This window comes from Microcebus murinus, chromosome 6 (genome assembly GCF_040939455.1).
Source record: "Microcebus murinus isolate Inina chromosome 6, M.murinus_Inina_mat1.0, whole genome shotgun sequence".
In the NCBI taxonomy this organism is placed as follows: domain Eukaryota; kingdom Metazoa; phylum Chordata; class Mammalia; order Primates; family Cheirogaleidae; genus Microcebus; species Microcebus murinus.
Genome location: NC_134109.1, coordinates 33,320,950 through 33,338,988, shown reverse-complemented (window position 1 = coordinate 33,338,988; position 18,039 = coordinate 33,320,950). Strand labels below are relative to the sequence as shown.

Genomic DNA, 18,039 nt, shown 5'->3' with positions numbered 1-18,039 from the left:
TCAGGGTGCCAAGGTGGCAGGATAAGCAGAGTCCCTAACAGTCTTGTCTTCTCTTGCCTTTTAGAAATGAAACTGGCCAGTATGCCACCTACTGCCAGCGAGCAGTGGAGCGGACCCTGCAGACTGGGGAGCGGGAAGCCAGGCCATCACGCATGGAAGTGGTGTCCATCTTGCTGCGCAACCCCTTCCACCACTCCTTGCCCTTCAGCATCCCCGTGCACTTTGCCAACGGGACTTACCAGGTGAGGAGGCTAGGCGTGCTCCCTGCCCCGGGTCTTCTGTTGCTGTCCCAGGGGAGAATACCTTTGAGCCAGGTGGGTCCTAAGGCTCCTTAGGCTTGGTAGATTCTTTTTAAAAAATCATCCAGCCCAAAATGTCATTGGCAGATTCTTATCAGGCAAATTAGCAAAAGGGATGGGCGTAGGATTTGGGGGTAGGACTGGGGTGGTTAGTGCCAGTATGTAGGGAGAAAGGAGCTTGGATTATAAAAGTGCTTCACTGGTGCCCTGGAAATAGATCTCTTGAACCCAATGCATGAACAGCAAGGCTGAGTCACTGACCAAGAAAGTGACATAAGAAAGGGCCCCCAAAATACTGTCAGTACAGGAGGGACCAAGCTCACGTCCAAATCCAGTTTCCAAATGGGCAGGCTCACATCCCTCATGCACCGGCCCTCTGCATGTGAACACGGAAGCTGACTTGCTCTGGCCTCTCGAGTTCACCCTGGCTCCTTTCCACCTGCTGTGCTCAGACCCCTCCACTAGCCCTAGCGAGCGCCTCTCAGGAAGTTTGTTCTGGGAAAATCACTTCTCCCCCGACAGGTGGTTGGTTTTGACGGCTCCTCCACAGTTGATGAGTTCCTCCAGCGGCTGAACCAGGAAACAGGCATGAGAAAGTCATCCCACTCTGGCTTTGCCCTCTTCACAGATGATCCTTTCGGCAGGGACCTGGAACACTGCCTGCAGGGGAGTGTCAAGGTGACAGCCTCCCCACTAAGCCAATTGAGCCCCTCCTGAGTCCCCTCCCAGCTCAGGGATATTGGTGGTGGGTAGAGAGCCCATCTAGCGGGTACCTGACTGTTCAGCAGCCTGTTTGGTGCTGATCCCAAGGTGCTACCTGGGTCAGCATTCCTGTCATCCTAAAATTTACCTGGGCAGGCAGAGAAAAGCTGACCTGTTGTGTGCCCTTGTCTCTGGAAACAAGATCTGCACACCCTGCCTTCCTCAAGTGGCTGTGCAGCATCCAGAGGGGAAGCCTCTTAGATCAGTGTGTTGACAGGGAGGCCCCACAACGCTGCTGCCAGTTCCATCTGCCCTCTCATAGGCAGACAGTTCTATGCCTAGACCCACTAGGTACCATGTTGTACAAGTGCACCTCACTTTTACCTTTTCTGCTGGGGCCCATGCCATGCTTCTGGGTTCAACCATATTCTAAGAGGTAGGTCCTTATGGTACGCCTGCAAGTAAAGACCCTTGAAGGGGATTTCATACTGATCTTGTATTGTGGCCTGGGACTAGTACCATGGCAAGTGTTAAGTGTTTCTGGGAACCTGCTATAGCACTTGATGAGTCTTTTTTTTTTTTTTGAGACACAGTCTCACTCTGTTGCCCAGGCTAGAGTGCCATGGCGTCAGCCTAGCTCACAGCAACCTCAAACTCCTGGGCTCAGGTGATCCTCCTGCCTCAGCCTCCTGAGTAGCTGGGAGTACAGGCATGCGCCACCATGCCCGGCTAATTTTTTTTCTATATATATTAGTTGACCAATTAATTTATTTCTATTTTTAGTAGAGACGGGGTCTCACTCTTGCTCAGGTTGGTTTTGAACTCCTGACCTTGGGTAATCCTCCCACCTCGGCCTCCCAGAGTGCTAGGATTACAGGCATGAGCCTCTATAATCTTTTAATGTTGCCTAGCAAAGCTGTGCCATGTATCTTTGTAAATGTCTGGGCATCTGTAAGGCTCTGTTACAACAGATCTCTGGGTATGTTTGTTGAAGAGGAGAATGGCAGTGAATAGAATGGAAATAGAGCCAGTGATATGAGGCCATGTTTTTTGATTGGCACCTGCCTAGCCTCTGGGGAGGCCCCTCAACTGTGAAGGTGTTGGGGGCAGAGTTCCTGGCTTTGCTGCTCCCCATGCTCACAGTTCCTCATCTGTGAGGGAGTCCATGGGTTCTGGGAGCATCTCAGGTCCTGAGCATGAGGCCCCGCAGGCCAGCCTCCTGATGGGAGGACCTCACTCAGCTTTGCTCTGCTTGGCCCAAGTCCAGCTCTGGCTGGACCATGTTCCCCTTATCAGGGGCTTTCCTGACTTTCCTCTTTTTGCCTCTTCAAGATCTGTGATGCCATCTCCAAGTGGGAACAAGCCCTGAAGGAGCTGCATGCTGGAAAGTCTGAGGGTGGGACACGCGTCGTGAAGCTGATATACAAGAACAGGTCATGAGCACTACATGAGGGTGGGGCCAAACACAAGGGCTGAGTACCAGCTCATCAACTCAGCTAGTGACCTGTCTGGACAGGCACAGGACCCACAGATGTAACACTGCCTGGTGGACACTAGCTGGGGCCCAGGCTGGCTCTGCTTTTGATCCTCTGAGACCCAGGGCAGCGCAGGCTGTCAACCTTCCCTGTACTGTGTGTGTGCACATACGTGTGCATACACATGCCAAGAAAACAGACCAACATCATGGGAATGCTGCACATGTTACTTTATCAAAGTGGTTTTGTGTGATTACCAGATAGTTAAGGCTAAAGTATAAATAGCTCCTATACCAATTCCAGGAAATGCAAAAGTAGACATCCTGACTTTCTATCAATTTGAGTAAGAAAATCCCATCCCAGTATGTCTCTAGGCAAATAATTTCCATTAGTCCTTGGAAGGTTAACGCTAATAAGCTGTGATTCCAGGTACCAGATTCTGCTCATCAAATCCAGTAAGTCTAATGGTATATTTGGAATTAACTATGTCTTCCTGTTGGCATGAAGTCTGTATGGCCCTACATCTGCTCTGTGTCATCCTTGATTACATGTTTCTGGAGGCAAAACAAAATAGGCTCATAAACAGTGTAAAATGAGTAGTTTCTCTTTTTGGGAATCAAGATAACAGATCCAGAGAAAGCCGTCTCTCCGGGATCCCAGCTGAGCCCTGGCTTCTTCTCATTCTCTTCCCTGTAGGCTGTACTTTCGCAGTCAAGTCAAAGGGGAGACGGACAGAGAGCGGCTGCTCCTTGCCTCCCAAGCTAGTGGAGAGATAGTGGCAGGGAGGTTTCCTGTCAACAAGGAACTGGCCCTCGAGATGGCTGCTCTGATGGCCCAGGTAAGGATCTGTTCCTGAGGCAGGAGGGTCATGCCATCTGAGGGCTGAAACACGGAGGTTCTGCAGATCCTGTGTTGCCCAGGAGAGGGCGGCCTGGCCACCTCTGGTATGGAGCACAGCTGACTCCTTCCTCATTGCAGACACATGAGCACAACGATGGACTTGAAATCCAGAGACCTGGGTTGGAGTCCTAGCTACCTTCCCACTGTGAGATTTTAGCCAAGGCACTTCCCTTGTCTATCCTTTAGTTTCCTTCTCTGTATGTATTTTTTATCTTGATTTATTGAAGCTCAGAGGGTTTAAGTAACTTGAGCCAGGACACAAAGCTGGTACATGGCAGAGCTGGGATTTGAGCCAGGTGTCTGACTCCCAAGGCCAAATTTGGAACGCTCTGCCATGCTCTAGGGTCTGTAGCATCTTCAATCCTGTATCCCATAGCTTTTATATATATATATATTTTTTTAGTTGGCCAATTAATTTCTTTCTATCTTTAGTAGAGACAGGGTCTCGCTCTTGCTCAGGCTGGTTTCAAACTCCTAACCCTGAGCAATCCACCCGCCTCAGCCTCCTAGGGTGCTAGGATTAACAGGTGTGAGCCACTGCTCCCAGCCTCTAAGGTCTATAAATCTTGAGATGACAGATTTTTCCACAGTGTTTTTCACATCCATTCGTACCCCACCAATTAAATAATAAAGTAATGGCTTATTTCACCTCTCAAACAGCACCTACCTGGCCCCCTATACCTCTAGATTCTTGATTGGTCTCTGCATGTGTTCCTACCACAGGTAGAATATGGGGACTTGGAGAAGCCTGTCCTGCCAGGCCATGGGGGCACACCCCCTGCCAAAGCACAGCATCTCCTCCAGCAGGTCCTAGACAGGTTCTACCCAAGGCGCTACAGACACGGGGCTCCCCCAGAACAGCTGAGGTAGGTAGGCTGCAAAGTCTTGTGGTCCGTCCCTGTGGATGGCCTTGGAACTGGAATGAAAATATGTTGGCACTTCATTGGCACCCTTTCTCTCCATCTGCCCAAACCAGGCACCTGGCAGACATGCTGACCACAAAGTGGGCAGCGCTGCAAGGCTGCTCCCCTCCTGAGTGCATCCGCATCTACCTGACCGTGGCCCGGAAATGGCCTTTCTTTGGTGCTAAGCTCTTTGCTGCTCAGGTAGGTGCCAGTGGAAGGAATGGCCCACACACTCGGGAGCACTCTTAGTGTCTCCTGGAGCCGTGTCCTGTCTGCTCGTCCGGAGCTAGGCCAGTCTGCAGCCCTCACCTCCACCCTGGCAACACCAGGGCTCGCTGTCTCCCCACCCATTTCTGGCCTACTCCAGACTTCCAGATCCAGAACAGAGCTGTGATTCATTGCTTATCTTCATCTTTCCTTTGCTGACTTCTCAGTGCTAATCCTGAAAGAAAAGATAGGATCGACTAATTCACTCACAAGGATTCAGACTTGATATCACTCTTGAGTGCTTTCATTTTTAAAAAGTTTGCAAGGTAGAACAATGTATAACCTAAACAAATACATCTCCACTGGTGTGGCATGGCACATGGGAATCACACTACTCAGGTGACAGTTAATTGCACCTCTCTGTGAAGGCCAGTAGTAATTTCAGTGGGAACTTTTCTTCACCAGGTATCTGGTGTGTATGAACTTTATAGATAATCACAGGCATTATCCCGTGCTCAAAGCTAGATGGTGATCCTGTTCACTAAAACTACAGATGAGAAAATGGACATTTACTCATTCATTCAACACACAGTTGTTGAGGTAACTCCCACTATGTCCAGTGCTAGCTATTTGAGGTTATAAGAGGTGAGCAAATCGGATACAGTCCTTGCCTTCATGGAGCATCCCTTCCAGTGGGGGAAATACTCATTCATCAAATAATCATATGCATAAGTCATTCTCATTCTCTCTCTCTCTCTACATATATATATGTAAAATTTTAACCAGCTGTCTTAAGTGCCATGAAAGAAAAGTATAGGGGTATTATAAAGGCATATAACGGAGACCCACTTGGTCTGGGAGGCTGTGAGAGGCTGGGAAAAGCTTCTGAAAAAGGTGACATGTTCATCTGTCTCCTTCTTGGGTAGGAGAAATAGATCTTCTGGATTACCCTACTGTAGCCTGGGCAGTGAAAATTAGTCATTGCAGGAAATGTCCACTGAACAGTCACTTTCTTACTGGTAGGGATAAAGCCCATAAGGTTGCATTTTTTTCTTTCTTTTTTTTTTCTTTGTTTGGTAGAGATGGGGGTCTCACTCTTGATCAGGCTGGTCTCCAACTCCTAAGCTCAAGCAACCCACCCATCTTGGCCTCCCAGAGTGCTAGGATTACAGGTGTGAGCCACCCTACCTGGTCAAGATTGCATTATTGCTTTCCTATTTCTTTTACAGTCCCCAGGAAAATGGTTGAAGCCACATGCACTTCAGTTGGGAGCCTGTGGAATCCTATGTTCTTGAGAACTAGGAAAAAGCCTATTCCTTATCCCCAGGACAGAGCAGCCAGGGCTGGCCTGTATTTTATAGCACAGAGCTTTCCATCCAGTGTACTGTGGCAGCATGGGTTCTAGGTATGCCTCGAGAGTGATCCCCTCTGCCCTCGGGATGGTTAGTAGGTGGCCAGAGCCCCAAGGCTAGATGCCTCCTGACACAAACAGCCTTATCTATTTACTGTGTATACAGTACAAATACCATCTTCAGATCCACAGATGTGCCTTCTCATAAAGTCCTTACAGTTCAGAATCTCTGTGGATATGACTGATGAGATTTTTCTGTTTCCCCAGCCGGCCCAGGTGTCTTCCAAGGAAAACACTCTGCTTTGGATTGTGGTGAATGAGGATGGTGTCAGCATCCTGGACCATAACACCATGGTACGGCAGGGTGAGGGCTGGCTCCCTGACCCTCCTCCTCCTGAACACTGTCTTTTCTTCTCCTCTCTGATCTCAAAGGCCTGAGCCAAGTGACCCTGGTTTCCCTACCCACACCCAAGTTGCTGTTCTCTAGTCTAGACAAAGCTTGTAGACATTCAAGATGAGTATCTCCAAATTATGACCACTTCAGAGTTCTCCCTTCTTGGTTAAGGCTTCCTGTGCCTATAAGAGACAGGGAATGCTGGTTCCTAGCTCAGGGGATAGGTGGAAGGTTCCCCCCAGAACTAACTGGTTCCTTTCCACAGCAAGTGCATGTCACTTACCCCTACTCTTCAGTGATGACCTTTGGTGGCTGCAGGGATGACTTCATGCTTGTGATTAAGTCCATTCCAGACCGAAGCTCTGGAAAAGGCCAGATTGAGAAGTTGATCTTCCGGATGGCTGCTCCCAAGGTGGGTCTGACAGCTGCTAAAACATTTTAATCTGATCTTGCATGATGTAGTGGGCTTGAAGCTTAGAGGACTAGAGTTATGACTGTGTTCTAGATGGGCCCTACCCTAAATAAAATTATTTGTAGTTGGGACAAATAAAAAGGGTTCTGGTGGATTTGTATATAGGATCACTGTTGGGCTAGTAGGTAGAAGAACGAGTTAGGAGGGAGCTGACTTTGGTCTAGCTACCTACTACTGTGCTCTTTACTGGAATTCTCCAAGCCCCAGCACCACACAGGCCTGAACTGGGTGCCCACTTGCTCCTCTTCTTTGCAGCAGACCCCGGGTAGAGCAGCTTCCTTTGTAAGGTGCTCTCATCTCACCCCTGGGTTCTGTCGACCCAACACTAGGTACAAAGTGGGACAGTCTCCACACTGCTCCTTCTTCCTTGTGGTCTTAAAGATGGCAAAAAGACTTCTTTTGCTTTAAGGACTCTGTTCCTACTCAGTACAGAAAATGTTGACCAGCAAAAATAATAATTACAAAGGCTCAGAAACCTAAGTTCTGATTTATTGTTCCTGACTCCCTGCTGAGAGTAACTGGAAACCCTGTTCTCCATTATCCTCAAGTTGAAGTTTGCCAAACCACCTCCTCCTTTTATTACCACCCCCGCTAAAGAAGAGGATATACAGACCTCTTACCCAAGAAGGCCCCCTTCCCTGGCTGTAGAGCTAACCAGAGCAGAAGGTTGGTCCTCCTTTTCTCAGGAGGGTACTGTGTCTCAGAGGACTCCTAGTCCAATGCTCATTTCACTAGGCCTGTAAACCTTACAGTAATGATTCCCTTTGGGTATTTTCTCCCAGGTGGGTATTTTAAGAGATTAAAGAAACCGAGGCCCAGGAAGGCTATATACCCAATATAACATCTACATCTAGTAAGTGAGAAAGTTAGGATTCAAGCCACGGCTAGTTCAATTCCTTCACTTCTCTGACCTCTCCTTAGATTGCGGAAGCTACCTTCATCATGGCCAGCTACATGAACCATTGCTCGGCAAATGTGAACCCATCTACCAACCCGCCAGCAGCCCGTCAGCTGTGGGACCTGGATGGACGACAGTTCTTTGCCTCTGTTCCCCATGCTACCAAGGGGCCAACGTTGCTGTGAATATTTCTCCTACCCCTTTCCCCACCACCACTGGTGCCTCTGGGATTAGAGATATATATCCTGGGGTGTGATACTACTGTGATGGGTCTAACAGCCCCCCTCCCATTTGTTCTGTGGAATATGTATCTCATTGTCTGTGAAACCTTTATTCTCTACATGCCTTATAATGTTTCAGGGCCCAACTTTTAAAAATCCAGACCCAATGTAAAAACCACTTACTCTTCATAAGAATAATGACTCTGGATGCTACCTGATTCTAGACATAGACAGGGATAGTCTACTGTTACTGAGGGCATCAGTGAAAGTTGGGGCTTTCTGCACTGATACTCTCAAGGAAGCTAATATTTTTGTATAGTATATGGTCCTTATGGAGATTTATACTTGAAGTTTTCCAAACATCCTTGAACAGAATAGGACTAAAATTTCTAATTCACCTGGACGCTTGACAAAAGCCTAGAACTCACTAAAACCGGCCTTCCTTTTCCAAATAGGAAAGGTGTTAGCAGGGATGGAGAAAAAGGAATAGACTCACTTTTCCCCTTTATTGGTGAGTAGGCATTTGTAGTGCCCCTTCTGGGGCAGCAGCTCCTATCCTTGCAGGGCAACACACTATCCCTGCTAAGATAGAAGCTCTTTTCCCTCACACTGCCCTATAAGCCAAACCCACTACTAATATCCAAACAAGGGCAGTGGGAGGTCTGATCTGACCTCTCCCTGTCTCCTTTTAATAACTGGACAGGGCTCAGCAAAGGCTGTGCTCACTACTGTAGGACATGGTAGTCATCATTTGTTTCCCCTTCTTTGGAAAACCAAGCAAATGCACTCTGCTTTTTGCTGCTGTCAGACCAACTAAGATGAGTCAAGAACACAGAAGATACCCCAGGCTCGTAGGCCTGGATGTTCTCCTATGGACTTCTGACGAACTTTTGCTAGGAATTAGTTTGAGGGCAAAGAGTACATAATGTGATATAATATATGTCCTAGCCTAAGAGCATTAGGTAAAAGAAATAAAGTTTCTTTTACCTTTTGCCTTCCTAATAACACCACAATCCCCCTCAGACCTTCTGATTGAATACAGAGGAAATGATCTTTGTCTATACCCTCCCCAAACAGAAAAAAACAAAAGAGTTCATACTCTGATTTTCCAACATCTGAGAAACTGAGTTTTATTTCATAACTCTAAGGCAGCCTTACCATTTGTTAAAAAGTAATGAAAACTGTATGGGTTTAGCGGTAGCACCCAAAAACCAAGCCTTTAACCTCAACAATGTGTGTATGTTACGCGCTGCAAAAACTACAAGGCTGAAACTAGTTACCTAAAAACACCTTAGCTGCTGTAAGCCTCTCCTCACTCACCCTTTAAAACTTGATAAGCATGATGGAAAAAAGCACATCAGAGTCTCTGCCTTTTAAAAATTAACTTGACTTTGCAAGTCTGGCAGTTTTACAGTCATTTCTGTTCCCATCTTTCACCCCAGGATTTGGGGGTCTAGCTAGACATTTCTACCTCGACCAAGTCACATGGACCATGGGCTCCTAGATAACTCCTGCAGTGCTAGTGTAAAAGAGATTACAGCTCTGGTTTGTAATATCTTGAGTCTCTAAGGCCAATATGGATAATAATATCTCCACAGGGAGTTTAAAAGAAAGAGTAAGCAAGAATGGAGTGGTGCTCATACCAAATTTGGGGGTCAAATATTTTCCCTATTCTCTTTCCCAACCCTTCAGGAATCTTCCCTTAGTTTATTAATTTTATACAGAAGAAACTGCCTTAGAAACAAAGGCTTTTATAGTTTATTTATTTATCCTTCTTTAACATGGAAGTCCCATGTCTGAAAACCAAAGTTAATCTGTCTGGCCTTTTGTCTCATCCCTCTTGGCAAAGCAGCTTTTGAAACAATAGAAAATGCTGATTAACAGAAAGCTATTAATGTGCCTGAACCCATGACTGAAATGCCATGATCTTGTTTGTCAATAAAAAGCACCTATCTGTGAACCAGGTAATTATTTTGTGTTTTGGAAGGAGATCTGTTTATTAAAGAGAGTCATCATAAATTAACCCTGTACAGAACACAGGAGCTAGATGGACAGAGACTACTCTTGTGCAGGATATTTCTTCCTGCTAACCATTACCTGAAGGATTTGACATTTTTTTTTTCTTTAACTTTATACAAGGGTACTATGCAATTGAAAATTACACCTTTCTCAAGAATTTGATATCAGTTTCCCACTGTCTTGTTCAACAAATATCAACACAAAGTAAACCTGAATATGCTTAGGAATTTCACAAAGTGCTCTTTGCCAACATTAGATATATCACGTCAAATTCTTAAGGTCTCTCCTCTATTGGTAAAGTAGGAAAAACCTTCAAGGGGACCACTATGATACAAAGAAATACATCGAGTTAGAGTTCCAGTCACCTGCTCTATGACTCTGAGATCCACTATAGCCATATAGTTCCCCGAGCTGTGTCTACCAGACGGTTCAGAGTACACAAATAAGCCAGCCACTATGGCTTAGCAGTTATCTCCCACAGAAGTCAGTACTGGCTTTTTGAATGCTGGGACTCACGGACTTGTTGACATGGTTTTCTGATGTGCCAGGATCTCCTGGCAGCTCCTATACACTTCAATCAAGCAGTCCAGCCGGGGCTTGGAACTCTGAATTACAAAGGGGAGAAATGCAGAGTCAAGGTGAACATGAGACAGTGCTTAGTGGTGCTGCATCCACATACAACCTCGCTCTCTCACCCACATCAAGTGGTCTCAATGGCAAAGGCATGAGATCAGAGAGGTAGAAGTTCAGGCTTCAGAGCACCTTGCTGGGGAGAGTCCCAACTAGGCTCATAGCCCAGCCTGTAAAATATGCAAGGCAGGAGATCAAAAGATAGCTTTTTAATCTGTCCAAATGTCATGACCTCCTTACCATCTGTAAGAGCAAGTAAGAAGAAAGACAGGGATGGACCCTCTTAAGAAATGCCACAAGTTGTGAAACAGTCCTCAGAGACAAGAAGGCAGTTTAGTATGCAAATATTGAAAAATATTTTGTACAATTAAATGTAACACAACCAAAATTAACAACTAAGCCACAGAATGGGAAAAATATATGTGGAAAGTATATTTAATAAACATTTGCGCCGGGCGTGGTGGCTCACGCCTGTAATCCTAGCACTTTGGGAGGCCGAGGCGGGCGGATTGCTCAAGGTCAGGAGTTCAAAACCAGCCTGAGCGAGACCCCGTCTCTACCAAAAATAGAAATAAATTAATTGACCAACTAAAAATATATATACAAAAAATTAGCCGGGCATGGTGGTGCGTGCCTGTAGTCCCAACTACTCGGGAGGCTGAGGCAGTAGGATCACTGAGCCCCGGAGATTGAGGTTGCTGTGAGCCAAGCTGACGCCACGGCACTCACTCTAGCCTGGGCAACAAAGTGAGACTCTGTCTCAAAAAAAAAATAAAAATAAAAAAAAAAAATAAATAAACATTTGCTACCAAATATATAATTATTAAAAATATATTTCTAAAGCAAGTATCTCACGGTAAAAAAAATATATATATAAAGAATTGTTAGAAATGCATAATATCTATTCTAGATTCTACTTGGCTAATAGAAAAGATGGATATTTTAAAATAAGAGGAAATATTGGTGGAGCGCTGTGGCTCACGCCTATACTCTTAGCACTCGGGGAGACCAAGGCAGGAAGATCTCTTGAGCTCAGGAGTTCAAGACCAGCCTGAGCAAGTGCGAGACCCCACCTCTACTAAAAAACAGAAAAAATTAGCCGGGCATGGCACACCTATAGTCCCAGCTACTTGGGAGGCTGAGGCAGGAAGATCACTTGAGTGCAGGAGTTTGATGTTGCAGTGAGCTATGATGACACCACTGCACTCTCAGAGCAAGACCATCTCAAAAAAAAAGTACAAATTCCCAAAAGTAAAGTTGTCTAATCTCCAGAGCCCAATCTCAAACACTAAAAATCTATAAAATTACTCATAAACTTTAATAAAATAATTTTGAAATATAATACAAAATAATTTTTTTTAGCTTAGCTGTCTTAAATCCTTTGAAAAAGGAAGGGCAGTGAGGCAGGGTTAACTGTATATATAAATACATAAATATTTACCTATAAAATAATTTATATAATCATATTTGTATAAATTTTTTTTGTAAGAGCAAAACAAAAAACCTGAGCATGATTTAAAAAGCTAGCCAAAGAGTGGCTAAATAAAGTTGATATTTCAATATGATGGAACACAATATAATTATTTAAAATAATAAGTATAAATGGGCTTTGTAGAATGTATGTTAAATGATTTAAAAAGCAAGGCACAACATAAATGTTTAATAGTGCGAGTAGCTCAATCAATAACATCTAAGTAAAAAACTGTACATTAGTAGATTGACAGAGTCAAAGTAGATAAATGGTGATTTATAGGCAGAAGTTGCTATGTATATTTGATTTTTTTCTTTAAAATTTCTATTCCTAATATTTTTGAAAGCCTATATTTGCCTCAGAGAGGAACTTAGGAAATAACTAAAATCCTAATTCTCCCTAAAAATAGCTATCAGGTATCTTCTAATACTCTTAACAACAGAAGTTTACATTCCCACTGAACATAAGTGGCAATGGATATTCAGAAAGAGGAAAAGATAGAAGATTTCATTGAAGAAAGGTAAAAGTGTTCTGTGCTCACCTGGAAGACAGGTACTACTTGGGATATCCCATGTGGTTCCACTGGATCCTTCAATAAAATGCAGAGGTAGTAAATCACTTTCTGCTGTAAGAAGAAAACCAAATAGCAGAGGTCTAAGTGAAACTCATTTTGTGTTCTTTTTCTTCAAGGTAAGGCTTAAAACTTTTTCATAAATGGTTATATCTGAGTAGAACACATGATAGTTAGAGTACGAACACATGATAGAAGTGAGTAAGAAATATATTCTTATTCTTTAAGTGGAAAAAAGACCACAAAAAAAAAAAGAAAGAAAGAAAGAAAAAAAAACAGAGATAATTTTGGACCTGGGATGATAGATGATACAGTTGAAATGCTAACTCCCTTATCCACGAAAATCTGCTGTATGTCTTTAAAAATAAAGGGATTTATCTTTTCAATATAAATTACTCTTTTATGGTTTATAGACATACCAGCCAGAAAAAAATATTACAACTATTAGAATAGAGGGTCCTCACTTTAGGTATTAGATTTAGATCGTGGAATACGCCATGAGCCAGCTACTTCCTCCAGAAAGGCCTGTAATACTCATCTCTCAAATACTTACCATGTAAATAGCCTCATTAATGACAACATCCTTGACCTTGCCCATCTCTATAAAGGTAGTGCTTTCTTTGCCTGAAGCATAGGATGATGTCATCTGGATGCCAAGGGAATCAATGATTAGCAGAGTCTCCTGATCAATCTTCACAAAATGGAGGTAACCAAGAAGGCCTAAGAGGGTGATGAAGATGGCAGCAGAGAGGATCATGCTGTTCTGAAGAGAGAGCCAGACACAGGTGGTAAGAATACCAAGTGGTCCTCTCCGCATATCTGTGCTGTATAACAAGTCATCTCTAGACAAGGAAGAAAAAAGCCTTTGTTCTGCTGAGTGGAACAGATAGGAACATACATGCAGGAAGAGGAAATCCCTTTTATTTGGGCTGACAACAAATGGATAGGTCTGGGGAAAACCTCCATCAGCAAATGTCCAGCATCACACCAATCTCAGAAATTTTTCTTCCAAAACTGCAACTTAAGGACCCAAATCTTCTCACTCCCTCAGCAAAATACAGATGCTTATTGACTTAGGATGGGGTTACATCCTGATAAACCCATTGCAAGTTGAAAATATTTTAAGTTGAAGTTGAAAATGCATTTAATACCCTTAACCTACTGAACATCATAGCTTAACCTAGCCTACCTTAAATGTGTTTAGAACAGCCTGCAGTTGGGCAAATCTTCTAACACAAAGCCTATTTTATAATAAGGTGTTGAGTATCTCATATAATTTATTGAATACTGTACTGAAAGTAAAAAACAGAATGGTTATGCAGGTATTCAAAGTACAGTTTTTACTGAATATGTATTGTTTTTGCACCATCCTAAAGGTGAAAAATCCTAAGTCAAACCACTGTAAGTCAGGGACCATCTGTACATAGGACAAAATCATAGCCTGAACAACTGTAAAGTGCTTAGCACAGTGTAGCAGATGCTACTCCTCGCCTAATAAACAGCCACTCATCCTTCCTAAAAGAATTTGGAGTGAATCATGATTGGTTTCCACTCCTTCAGCCAATGATTGGTTTAGAAATGGACATGGACAGAACTCTGGCTGATGAGATGTGAGGAGAGGTCTGCTAGAGGAGCTTCTGAAAAACTTAGTCTATCTTAAAAAGATGTAAGAGAAGATCCCTTCATCATGAGGTTTAGATGCCTGGAACTACTATGCCCTCTGCCAGACGAAGTAGATGGCTAGTAGAGGACAACTAGAGGACCCTAAGGGTGGAAGTGTAGTTCCTGCACATGGAAGACCAAGTAAAGGACAAGTAGAGTACACTAAGGGTAGAAGAGCAGCAAGATGAAAAGAGCCAGAGTCAAATGAGCCTCTTACATAAACTCTGGAGCTCACCTACATGACTTACTGTTTTGTTAGCAATAAAGGTCCTCGCCTGTAGTCCCAGCTACTAGGGAAGCTGAGGCAAGAAGATGGCTTGAGCCCAGGAGTTGGAGGCTGCAGTGAGCTATGATGATGCCACTGCACTCTAGCCTTGGCAACAGAGTGAGACCTTGTCAATAATAATAACAACAATCCTTATCATTTAAAGCTTTTCTAGTTGTTCGTGTTACTTGCAGCTGCCTGTGCCTAAGTTATATGTTAAAAGCTTAAAAATTGGTGTCTATTATTTATACCCTTGAATCTAAGACAAATTTAGAACATTTCAACATTTCTGAAGTTCAAATGTGTTCTTCTATTAATGTGTGTTTCTTTCATGTGGCACTGTTTTCTTTTTCCCAGAAGCTATTATTTAGAAGGCTGACATAGGAAAAAAATCATTGATGACCTAGAATGAGGGAAATTCAGTAATTCTGGACTGCATTCCTTCAGGGCAGGATGATTCTATTTGAGGGCTGTCACTAAGTTACTGCATTTGACCAGTGAAGTTGACATGGCAGATATTAATTCCATTTTAGAGATAATGAAAATTGAGGCTCAGAGAAAATAGGAATGAGTCTGGAAATTGAGCATAGAAACCATGCATGTCGGAAATTTCATAATTCTTTAGAAAGTACTTGAAATTGGAAAAGAGTTTGGGAGAAGGGAGGGTTAAATTGCCTTGAAAAACAGAGATTAGGAAGAACTAGAACAGTATATACACATACACTTGTGGCATCAAAGACAGTTTGTGGAAGACTATGTAAGGTATTGTTAGCAGTAATCCCTTTGAGAAGTAGGCGTGATGGATAAAGACGATCCACTAAACAGTTCTTTGAACTCTTGTAATTAAATAACTACGAGCCCGTACTACATACAGAACGCGGAAGTTAAAGTTTTAGACTGTTGTGCAAGAACCCGATGTATACGGGTGGATCCACAGAGCGCATCGGCAACCCTGGGAGGGAGAATGTGCTGTACACAGAAGCACAAACTTCACTAATTGTAATGAATAGAGCTGTCCAGCAGCCGAATGGCGTCCACAGAACCAAACAGCGAGTTTCCGCTCTCTAGTCCTACCACTGTAGGAGGGTCCGACTAAAGGTCCGGGTTCGACCAAAACCCAAAAGATCCTTCCAAAGCCGAAACCCCCGCCTCTGAGCGCGGGGAGGGGCCCACCGGCCATTACCTCACAGAGTGTGAAGAGGCCGTAGGCCGCCAGCCACACAGTGCAGGTGACAGCGGTGAGCGAACGCAGCGAGAGCCGAGGGCAGCTGAGGCAGAATTCCCGGCAGGACGGGGAGTAGTAGCGGCGCTGCAGTGCCAGGCGGCCGCCGCAAATATCGGAGAAGCTCCGCTCTTCCTCCATGACCCGATTGCACACACGCCACCCTAGCCAGCCAGCGCCGACTCGCCGGCTCCAGACCCGCTTCCGGGGGCGGTGTCAGCCCTTCCGCGCAGGCGCAGTTGCGTGCCGAGACAGGTGCCTGGGTACAGAGCTGTAAGTTCTTAAGAGTCTGGGCTCAGCCCGGATTCTGTGATTGTCTCTTTCCGGGGACTCCTAGGGACCAACAATTCAGCGGACAAATTAAAACCTCTATTAACATGCTTTCGCTCGATATACTGATTTCTTGTTTTTCAGCAAGAGTGAGCTCCAAGGAGACAGTCCACAGATATTCATTCATTCCACTTATTCATTCCTGTGGCAGGTATTACAGTTTTAGGTGCTGAGGGATACAGCTGTGAACAGTCTTGTCAAGTAGCTTCCTTTCTAGCAGAAGACGAAGTGGAAATAACTTCAGAGAGTGTTGTTGGCAGTAATATGCCGACTGGCAGGAATGAACTGGGGACTTCAAATAAGGCAGTGAGGAAACGTTTCTCTTAGTAAGAGACACTGGAGTTACAAGGATGAGGAGCCAGACTAGTCTGGGGAAGCTCTGAAGGAGGAATTTGCCAGAAAGGACCAGGAAAGGCGGAGCCTCCAAGGCTGGAATGCGGTCGTCTCATTCAAAGAATCAAAAGGCCAGAGAGGACCCCATTTTCATTTTGCCAATTGGACTTATGTCTTTATTGGTCATTCAAGTGGGGCAAAGGACACATCCATTTAAAACTCAGGCAAACTGGTGTTTGTCTTGTATCCTGTCAAAGGAAACAAATGGAAAAAGAAAAAGGCCAGAGAGGCTGGAGGTGGGGAGAACAGTTGGAAGTTGGGGAGGTATGTAGGGGTCATTGCTTGGAGCATTCAATAGGCAGACAAGTCTGGCTGGGAGGTAAGTGAGAGATGTAGAAGGAATGGATAATAAAACTACTCAACGCATGGGTAATAGTGGCTTGTGGGTTTACTTTTTACTTATAATGTGGCCCAAAAGTGGCTGTGTGGCCTGTCAAAACAGTTGTGGTGCTTCAGCCCCACAGCATCATCGTGTTTTAAAGAGTTGATCCCTTTGTGTATAAAGATAAATGGCATAAAGGTTTCACCAGCTTAAAGTCTCCCTGATGAATGTAAGGTTCAGTTTCTTCATGCAAGATTTTGTTTCTCTTTTCTTTTTCTCGAAAGGATTCTCTTCAAGTATTGCTTAATTTTTCTAATCTTATTTCTGTGCCTTGAATCTGACTGATTAATACACCCCTTGTTTGTATATATCAATTCATGTCTTTTATAATTATAAAAGTGATATTTGCTTATTGTAAAAACTTTGAAAAATGCAGAAAAGAAGAAAAATTTAAACCACCCATATGTTCTACCACTCAGAGATAAATGCTGTTAATACTTTGAGGAAACCTTAGTCCTGGAGTTCTTAACCAAGGCTCCATGAATAAAATCAGGGTTTCATCTTTAGTTTCATTAACTTTTCATTAAAATTTAACATTTCTTTTGATTATTAATGTAGGCAACAAACCAATTAGTGTTAGCAGTATTTGTCAGGCCAGGCGTGGTGGCTCACGCCTGTAATCCTAACACTCTGGGTGGCCGAGGCAGGCAGATTGCTCCAGGTCAGGAGTTCGAAACCAGCCTGAGCAAGCATGAGACCCCCGTCTCTACTATAAATAGAAAGAAATTAATTGGCCAACTAATATATATAGAAAAAATTAGCCGGGCATGGTGGCACATGCCTGTAGTCCCAACTACTTGGGAGGCTGAGGCAGGAGGATCGCTTGAGCCCAGGAGTTTGAGGTTGCTGTGAGCTAGGCTGACACCACGGCACTCACTCTAGCCTGAGCAACAAAGTGAGACTCTGTCTCAAAAAAAAAAAATCACAAATCTTTTCATTTTGTTGTTAGTTATCTCAAAATGTCATTTCCAATCATTGCTACTTCAAAATTGCAGTAATTATTAGACCTACCACTAGATGTTCTCATTTAATGTGTCAGTGAAAAGAAAGATATTACTATAACACTTTTTTTTTTTTTAGACAGAATCTCACTCTGTTGCCCGGGCTAAAATGCTGTGGTGTCAGCCTAGCTCACAGCAACCTCAAACTCCTGGGCTCAAACAATCCTACTGCCTCAGCCTCCTGAATACCTGGGACTACAGGCATGCGCCACCATGCCCTGCTAAGTTATATATATATATATTTTTTTTTTAGTTGTCCAGCTAATTTC

The 18,039-nt window shown here is 44.1% G+C and overlaps 2 protein-coding genes and 1 non-coding gene across 5 annotated transcripts in view; 2 read left to right on the top strand and 1 right to left on the bottom strand.

Annotated features, from left to right (window-relative positions):
* The window catches only part of PLEKHH1 (pleckstrin homology, MyTH4 and FERM domain containing H1), a 54,536-nt gene extending 44,752 nt beyond the window's left edge, over positions 1-9,784 (top strand). For both annotated transcript variants that reach the window (XM_012781117.3, XM_012781118.2), the window contains exons 21-29: positions 65-242; positions 822-977; positions 2,334-2,434; positions 3,173-3,314; positions 4,100-4,242; positions 4,353-4,482; positions 6,107-6,193; positions 6,499-6,645; positions 7,627-9,784. In XM_012781117.3, coding sequence (XP_012636571.2) covers positions 65-242; positions 822-977; positions 2,334-2,434; positions 3,173-3,314; positions 4,100-4,242; positions 4,353-4,482; positions 6,107-6,193; positions 6,499-6,645; positions 7,627-7,788 — 1,246 coding nt within the window. In that variant the 3' untranslated portion in view covers positions 7,789-9,784. The remainder of the gene's footprint in view (positions 1-64; positions 243-821; positions 978-2,333; positions 2,435-3,172; positions 3,315-4,099; positions 4,243-4,352; positions 4,483-6,106; positions 6,194-6,498; positions 6,646-7,626) is intronic.
* PIGH (phosphatidylinositol glycan anchor biosynthesis class H) lies at positions 2,692-15,865 on the bottom strand. Of its 2 annotated transcripts, XR_012919711.1 has the most exons (5): positions 15,626-15,865; positions 13,069-13,278; positions 12,486-12,569; positions 6,517-10,448; positions 2,692-4,723 (listed from the first exon to the last, which is right to left on the bottom strand). XR_012919711.1 is itself a non-coding variant. In XM_012781119.2 (4 exons), exons 1-4 carry the CDS (start codon positions 15,803-15,805, stop codon positions 10,356-10,358), a joined length of 567 nt encoding a protein of 188 aa, XP_012636573.2. In that variant the 5' UTR covers positions 15,806-15,865; the 3' UTR covers positions 2,692-10,355. The 2 variants fall into 2 exon arrangements, 1 of the variants encoding a protein (XP_012636573.2); XM_012781119.2 differs by having other exon boundaries at positions 2,692-10,448.
* A 602-nt stretch (positions 15,866-16,467) lies between these two features.
* Positions 16,468-16,593, top strand: LOC142871782 (small nucleolar RNA SNORA27). The gene has a single exon (XR_012919970.1). It is a non-coding gene; the product is annotated as a small nucleolar RNA SNORA27 (small nucleolar RNA).
* Positions 16,594-18,039: the final 1,446 nt, after the last annotated feature.